The sequence below is a fragment of the Haemaphysalis longicornis genome, unplaced genomic scaffold, assembly GCF_048455015.1.
Source record: "Haemaphysalis longicornis isolate Haplotype H1 unplaced genomic scaffold, Haemaphysalis longicornis Haplotype H1 scaffold_1, whole genome shotgun sequence".
Classification (NCBI taxonomy): domain Eukaryota; kingdom Metazoa; phylum Arthropoda; class Arachnida; order Ixodida; family Ixodidae; genus Haemaphysalis; species Haemaphysalis longicornis.
This window is the reverse complement of record NW_027526203.1, coordinates 406,693,482-406,702,278: the sequence shown is the minus strand read 5'-3', so window position 1 is coordinate 406,702,278 and position 8,797 is coordinate 406,693,482. Positions and strand designations below refer to the sequence as shown.

Genomic DNA, 8,797 nt, shown 5'->3' with positions numbered 1-8,797 from the left:
TGGGCACGCGCCGGCTCCAGTGAGCCTGCCGCGGCTGTGACGCAACACAATCCACTTCAATCCAATCCAAATCCAAGCCAATCCAATGTCCCACGCACTTGCGCAGAACAGACCTTCACTGCACACGCGAAACTGCTCAACCTCGGCCAGTGTAGCTTACGCTACCAAAAAAAAAAAAAAAAAAAAAACCACCATGCAAGGATTTTAACCCACGACTTAAAGTGGGCGCGAGGCTTTAGACCACTGTGCCACCAAAAAGATGGAGACTGTGCGGAAATAACCTATATACTACACTGAGACCTCCCCCTTTGTGTCTCATTAATGTTTCTTAAATGATTTCAAGGATTCCTGGCTAGTTAACTGGACATTTCTTGAATAACAGTTGCGCAGTAAGGTTCCATGAAGCCACCACCATAGCTATCTCCAACAACAGCACTGTTTTGGCTGCAACTACAATTTCACCCTGCAGGAATAGTGCTCGCCGTGCTGTTATTTTACGCTTTACGGTCGGCCTAGCCACCCATCTTGGCTAGGCCGACCGTGTTGGCTAGGCTAACGAGAAGCGTGGTAATAAAGCAAAAAAGATAAATCTGGATGAACACGATAGCGTTAAGCATACTGCAAAAAAGGCGCCGCCGCGACCCGTCGACGATCAGCAGAAGACGCTTCTCTTCGCCGGAAGTGAGAAAAAGCCGTCCCACTGCGAGATTTCTGCTTCATGATGCACATGGGAGAATCGATGACGTACATGCAGTAAGATGGCAGAACCCAAAAACACCCAGGGAAGTGTTGAAACCCGGCAACAAACTTTAGAACGAAACCGCGAGCTTTCTGCTGCACGTAAAAATGTTATACTTGGTACGGATGGCGTTGACCACCCAACGTAACGATTGCACTAGTTTATTTAGTGTTTTCAAGATGCCTTTCAAAACTTCTTTAATTTGGACTGGGTGTGCAATACGAATGAATAATGAGCAACGGGCAAACGACAGAGAAAACAGCGTGGCTATACCAGGGGATGACAAAGGATTTGCAGGCACACAAGACTCATAACACCGTTCTGTCGCACATGATTTTATTTAAATCTGCTTTGGAAGACAACTACAACCACCGATGCACCCAAATGTAGGAACATAAAAGCCTAAGTACAGGTGGCTGGACCAATCCCCAGCACTGAATGCTACACTTACACAAGAGAGACAGAGGGCAAATCACAAAAAGACAACAGCGGTCCACATTAGCAAGAGTTCACTCCTTCCAGACGGAGAAACAAAGTTAATAAAAAAGCATGCCTTCAGCTGTTGTCGTTCAGGTATAAAGTAAGAACACATGCTAAAGGGCGACAAAACACCCAATACACATCTTACAGCTACTCTTGAGTTCCACACTTTAAGTTTCACGTAGACCAAAAAAAGAACAAAACAACCGGTTATTTCAGCATCAGGAAAGCCTCGTTCCGCAAATTAAAAAAAAAAACAGCTCCTGCAAATGAGTCTCAATAACAAAGCACACAGTGCCCACATTAACACAAAAGTTCAAAAAATACAGACAGGAAACAATGTTCAGTGCCCAGTGAACACAAAAAAATCAATGCACAACACTAAAAAGAAAAGTTCAAAAAATACAGACAGGAAACAATGTTCAGTGCCCAGTGAACACAAAATAATCAATGCACAACACTAAAAAGATTTGGCAAATAGCTGGAACATCTGCAGCTGCCTTTTCTCTTCCCTGGAACCTCAACATGAGGCGTCTTGATCACACTTTCTTGTTCAGTCAGCAGTGGAATGGCGACGAGCCTGTGTGCCAAAGGTCGTTCAAGAAACTGTTACGTGAGAAACTAACAGATGGCGCCACGCACTCAAGCCAAAAGCGTAGACGGCGGGACCCAACCCTGTGCCCATGGTGTATGAAAGCTGCCGGCGGGAACAGCCCCCAACACGAGGCCCCACGAGTTTGATTCCTCAGTACATCCAAGCGGCGAAGCGCGGTGAACCTTGAGCAGACGACGGCATCGAGTTACACCCGCGCCCTGTCCGCTACGTCACTTTCTTTTCTGTGCTGCAGCCATGTAGTCGCTTGTATAAGCTTTCTCTTCCTACTTTATAATAAACCCGGTTAACCCCATATAACCGAAGTCCAGTGTTCTATACCAGAACCCACAACAACACAAAACAGGATTTTTTTTTTCAATCACCAATAGGACAAATGAATTTTGCATAACTAGAAACACAAATTGCCTGGGCTAATGAGGAGCATGCTACAGCTCAAACTGTATGAAATAGCCATTAAGTTTGATCAAAATATTGCTGAGGCTCGATTATTCAAGTCAAATCTGCCAAAAAGACATTTGCAATTCTACATCGACAAAATTAGTTTTATAAGACGTATACAAGGCAGTGGAAGCTTCGCCATGGAGGCCACAGTGTTGTCTAAGCTGAAAAACTGTCCCATTAAAATAGCACAAATGAGATGGTGCACGTCACAAGCCGCCTGCAGCACAGTGGATGCTACACAGCCCTCAAAAAAGCCACCCAAAGAGAACACCTAATTCACCACGACACTCTACAGAAGCCGGCCGAAAAAAAACGACAATAGGCATTGGAGCTTCAGAAGCATGTTTCCGCATTCCCCCTGCGGGGCAGGCAGAACCACCTCGGTAAGCCTCCCAGCTTCGGCCCTGCTGCATGCAGCTTGTGAAATGAACTATAGGTACAATGCAAACTGCACCTCATTAGGCCCAATAATTAGAAGAGATAGATAAAGGCTGATGCCCTGGGGAGTTTTCTGCACTAACCCCATGACGACGGTGCTGTAGCCCAAAAGTTAAAACCCGCAAATAGAATTGTGGGCTTCAAATTTGACTTATTTTGATTGAAGTCCAAAACAGGGCTACTGTTCAGAAACACCACAGCCAACAAATGACTATGGCACAAGCATTCGCGAGAAAAGTCAATCTCCAAAGGGCTCTTGTCACAACGCAAGAGCCTTAAGGAGCCATGAAGAGAAAATACAACTTCGTTTAATTTGAAAGAACTAAGATTCAGTGTCTCACTCAGCTCCATTACAACCACAAAAGATGTTTTTTTTAACAAAAAAAAGCAGAAGTATTTAAAAACTTTCGAATTTAAAAACTTTCGAATAACACAGTGACGTGTTATGAGCAAGAATGACGTAATACGGGCCAACAATAAAACATAATTTTCAGTGCGTTAACTGCACGTTAGCATTCAAGTGATGCGGTCAAATGGAACTAGAGGCCCCATTATATCCCAGCAAACCACGAAAGTCCATAGGATATCCACAAATGGTCACAATATCCAATGACATTTCAGGACATTCATGTGATGTCCATACAATGTTTCACCCAAGATCATCTGCTTGTGGACATCCATGCGATATCACTGCAGGTGTGTTATTATAACATCATTATGCGATATTGCTAGGATGTCCACAAATTTACCTTTTTCCTTACACCGAGAATTCACAATCATAGCATGGTGTACATATAGGGGCCCCAGCCACACAAAGTGTGTCTTAGTTCAAATCTCCCCTCATCCCCATCTTTCCAGCTTCAAAATATTTTCTGGTCTGTTTATAACTCATATTTTAAATGAAGAGCGGGTAGTTATTTGATTTGGAATATGAGCGAAATCTGGTTTGCCTTTCTGCTCGATTCGGGAATTGGATTCTATATTATTAGGCTGCTTGATTTATGTGGATGAAGAACAAGGGGGACTGTTGATTTTCTCATACAGTTGTAGGCGAGCACTGGTACGGAGCCTGCAGTACGGAGCCAGTTACGGAGCCTGCTGAGTAGGCAGGACTCTTGTAACCCAAATTTGATGCTTGGGATGCGAGCGGGTGCATTGCATGATGCAACCCACGCGTCTGGGTATTGCTTTGGTTAATTGCGCGATGGAGTGGCGGGCCTCGTCCAGTCTCGTAACGTCGGGGGAGATGAGGGTGACGGCTGAGTAATTTTGCAGCGTTTGACTGCATCGTGAATAGCCGGCCTCGTGGGGTAAGCAGTCAAAGCTAGGCTTTGCGAATGTTCAAAAGGACGACAAAGGCCACGGTTTTTGGTAGCCTTCGCGTTTTCTAGTGCAGAGACAAGGTCAGAAATTGAATCCATGGCACTGCGCTGGCGAGGAAAACCCGTCTGCTGCTCAGGGTTCAAGTTGCAGATTCGCGCATACTTGTAATTCGAGGCGTGCGAGCGCCATGGATTCGAGAATTTTGGAGGCAGCGCTCGCGAGTGAAATAGGACGAAAAGAGGAGAAAAGTTTGGGAGATTTGTTCTTTTTTAGGATGGGAGGGACAAGTTGGAGGCCAAATTGAGCAGGGAGGGTGCCGGAAGACCAATGGAAGTTGCAAAGTCAAGAAGGCACGAGCACTGCCTCTCGGCTACGGGTGCACTTTTCCTTTTTGCATTTTGGATGGCCCGCACGAGCTCGGCCGCCATGAAAGGAGCTTCAAAAGCCGTGCTCTCAGCAACGTTACTGGGTGCTCAGGGCGAAGGAGGGAGTCGGCGCGCGCGGGGCGTCAGATTCTTCGTTTTGGGCTGCGGCAGGGTTTGCGCGAGAAGAGAAAGCTCGGCCGCGTTTTTTCCACTTGCGATGGAGCGGGCGAGGAAGGGGGGATGAGGGGGGGTTTGTATGTCGGGGTCGCGGAGATGGCGCGAAGCAAGTGCCGTGCATTAAGTTTTGCACGGCTTCAAGTTGAATCACATTGTTTATTTGGCACTGCTTTTATTCAAAAGCCGAAATCTTTGCTGTGTTTTTTCTCGTCTCATTTTAGCTGCACAGTTAAGAAACGATATGCACGCCTGTTGATGGTGAGTTTGTATGTAAAGTATCTGACCCGCCCGGTTGATTGCAATTTTCTTTTAACCTGTCACTCTTTCAATAGGCAGAATGGTGTAAGCAGCTGTGTCAATAATAGCTATTTAACAAGTGTTTAACTGGTGCTGTTTTTATTTTTTTCCAGGTCTAGGACTTCCAGCAAGGTTCATCTGGTGGATATTGAAATGATTGTGAAATAAATACCATTTTTCTTTGCAATAAAAATTGGAGATGGTTTTATGTCACAATAATTATATATAAATAATTATATAATAATAGTATAAGGTCCTGAGAATGCCTCAACATGGCATCAAATGGACATTACATGATGTCGTCCGGATATCTGTGAAATGTCCACAGAAAGTTTCCATGAATTTTAAGGGCATCCTGTGTATATCCAGACGAAAGTATTTGTGGATGTCTATTCCGAGGCAATAGGGACATCGCCTGAATATCCCTTGGACATAACGTGGGCGTACACGAATATCCTCTGCACATTGAATATCAGGGAAGTTACATTGAATGGACATCCACAAGATGTTTTATGGTTTGCTGGCTATAGAGACGTCCAGCCATGTGTCGTCGCGACAGGTCAGTTAGGTGGCTGCCAATCGCACAAACAAGGTTCCGTGACGTCACAGAAAAGTTGCGGGAAATTGGCTAGGGGGTCGTGACTGTTTCACACGTTTTCTTTAATATCTCCGTTATTTGTTCGAAGATTGCAATGATATTGGTATCATTGTTATCGGGACTAAGCAGTCTTTCTAATAAACCCAACCTGTATTTTGTCTTCATGGCTCCTTTGAAAAGCCGCCACAGTAAGCAACTCTGGATAACCGCTTTCCCAGCGTTCACAGTACAGTGCAAGCCGTACAATTACAGCCAAATAATCGCCTAGTTTTGTTATTCTATGGAAGGAAACCCATGGCACCGCAGTTATACAGGTAAAGCGCCCAATGACGTTTTAGTAAGTTCAACTGGCAAAAGCTAAGCTGCTAATTCCCGCGGGACTTCACTATCTTGCACAAATCAAGCAGTGTAATGGTTCTTGACTGCTCCTCCCAAGTAAATCACATTATAGCATGCAGGAGGTGGATATTTTCATATTCCCCTTCTTAAATGCAACGTCCCTGACGGCAGAGTCTTTTTTTTTTTTAATTTTGGAGGCTTTACATGAAAAGCTACGTCTGGGGGCTACAAAGCATGCCGTAGTGGATGGCTTTGGATTAATTTAGACCACCAGTGGATCTTTAACCGAGCCAAGATCCAGGAACATTGACATTTCCCCTTTTTCAGATCCATCAGAAAAACAGAGGCTGCAGCCGGAATCGATACTCCAGCCTTGGGCTCGAGTAGTACAATGCCCTAGACACTGAGCCACCAACACGGGTCAAAAGGCAACACCCTCTCAAACCGAATAAGATTGCGGTGGACTATGAATGACCAATGTATAGGATAAAACAGTCTCATGCTGCCTGCATGGGCTTCTATATTACAATTAGGCTTCCGGTTTCCAGTGCTTGATTTCTAGAAAAAATTATTGCATCTCTCAACATTATTATACGTTTGAACATCTGTATATAAGGGCATGACCAGTAAAACCATCAGTGGCAATTTTTCCCACATATGTCAAAGTCCAATGCCAGTTTGACTAAGGGCTACACCAACACTTTTGCACAGATTTCCAGGCATCGCAATTAATTTGGCCCGCAAGTCGTTTTGTCTGAAGGGGCCATGGAGACACAATAAAACTTCAAGCAGTTTGAAAGAAGTAGCCTTCGGAACTCAGCAAGCTCTGTTCCAGCCCATAAACACATATTTTTAACAAAAAAAGAAGCGCAAGAAATATTGAAGAACTTCCTAATTTCCGCGCTACATACAGATGCAATATGCACAGGAGTGAGGTAATATGGGCTACAATTTTTAAAAACACAGATCATTCAAGCGATACAACCAAATATGAACATCCAGAAGCCTTTGCTCTGCACACACCACTCTTCACGCTGCAGTTGAGTCTTCCACCTCTGACAAATCCGATCGCGGTGGTGTGGATGAAACAGGAGAACCGGAGGCAAAGTTTGAGACTGATGCCTGACGCATCATCCGTTGCCGGAACTTGTCAGAGTCAAAGGGGGTGATGTGCTGAGACAAGCACAGAATAAGCCATGACAGAGACATGCCAAGCCTGTCTTTCTCTCAGAGAGACGACACTAGCAACTACATTCCCAATAACCAAGTGCGCCCATTGTACGAAAGGCCCAAGCAAGCCCAAAGTACGATTGATTTGTGCGAGCCAGTGGAACAACAAACTAAGGTGCAAAGAGTTTCCCTGCATGCTTGGGGGAATGCCCAATAAGTGCATCCTTTCGACAACCCGAATGCAGGCTCAAGGAAAGTGCAAGATGCAAAATTCAGACATCATGCAACACATACCAAATTAAACTTATGCCACCTTTGTTCTGAATAGAAAACGAACCTACCAGTGCCCTATATACAACCTAGTATCTTGCAAGCGTGCAAAAATGCTCTTCCACAAAACAAACAGCTGGCTACAATGCCACAACACCACTGGAAGAGCTACCATGCAACAACAAGTGCTGAACATACTGCAGTGCGGAGGAGCGAGAATACGTTCAAGCTATTGAGTGCTAGGAAGGTGCAGGAAGCCATGTTTGAGCGATGCGGGGAAAAGAAGAGTGCGGTTGAAGTGCAGGAAGCCCGATCTGTGCTGCGCAATGCTGAATCAAACAAACAGTGTCAAAACACACCAGCAGCCATACAAGACTCAATGTCCATGCATTAGGGTGATCACAACAGTGCTACCTAGCCTAAAGTTGATGTCCTTATACTCCGTCGTCCATGATGTCTTCTAAAATGCAGCATGACCCAAAGCACGTTAACATCAGCTATACTCGGGAACAAGTTAAGAACGGCACCAGCTCATGTACGGTATCACTCCGCCTAAAGCGGGATTCACACGAAGGAGAAACCCTCTCACGGAGGCGGACGGATATGTGACGTCAACAGCACGTGACCGGATTGTCCGGCCTGGCGGCGCATCCACACGTGCGGAGCTACGCGGAGTGACTAGCAGACGACAGCGCCGAGGAACAGGTTCCATTTCCCGCCGAGGGCCACCGCCGTCGAGCGGAAACATGCGGAGGCATTTTCTTTCACGGAGCCACCGCGGGCTATCCCCACCGAGGGGCGGAGCCTAAAACCGGTCACGTGGGCGGGTCCCGCGGGCCAAAAAGAGAGGGTTTCTCCGTCGTGTGAATCCCGCTTAAGCAACGGACCCGGATGTCAATGGGCGCACGCGTTTTGAAAGGAGACTGCCACGAATGCGTGATATCGTCTGCCTTTTCTAGTTTGTTTGCCGTCGCTGCAGTAGTTTATAAGCATATTAGGTCCAAAAAGATACAAAAACGTCTCGTGCCATGTTCAAAATATTCCCAGTAACACGTTACTTGTGCTACGCGGAGTGACATCCGGCTGCGGTGATGAGGCACAGCGGCAACTTCGGTGCCGTTCTTAAGTTGCAACCGAGTATAGGGGCACAAGCATCACTCTGGATATTTCCAAAAGTAGAAAATTCACAGGCTAAGAATTGAGGGTTCACTAGGTCCTGCTGAAATCCCAATTGCCTGCTCAAGTGCAAAAAAGAAACAAAACTGAATCGTGCACAAGGCTTCCCGTATACTACAGCAAAATCAAGCACCTACTCAAGCATAAATCAAACATGAGCTCTGCTGAAGTTAAGCAAGAGCTGAAGCATGAAAGTGCCCTGACAACAAGGTATTTGTGAAAGTGCAATCTGTGAAGCCGTCCCATACGCAAAAACACTTTATGTTATTTCAGATGCAGTCACTAAAGTTCAACTGTTAAGGGGACCCTGCAACATGTCCCATTGACTACTAGGAATGTATTTTGGGGTAAAGTCTATTGTCCCAGCA

General features: G+C 45.7%; 1 protein-coding gene across 4 annotated transcripts in view; it reads right to left on the bottom strand.

The window, feature by feature from the left end:
* Positions 1-1,058: 1,058 nt before the first annotated feature.
* LOC144155462 (eukaryotic translation initiation factor 4E-binding protein Mextli-like) overlaps positions 1,059-8,797 on the bottom strand; it is a 77,530-nt gene continuing 69,791 nt past the window's right edge. For 3 of the 4 annotated variants that reach the window (XM_077686917.1, XM_077686921.1, XM_077686918.1), the window contains one exon: positions 1,059-6,986. In XM_077686917.1, the coding sequence (XP_077543043.1) occupies positions 6,843-6,986 (144 nt within the window). In that variant the 3' untranslated portion in view covers positions 1,059-6,842. The remainder of the gene's footprint in view (positions 6,987-8,797) is intronic. The other variant, XM_077686919.1, reaches the window with a different exon arrangement.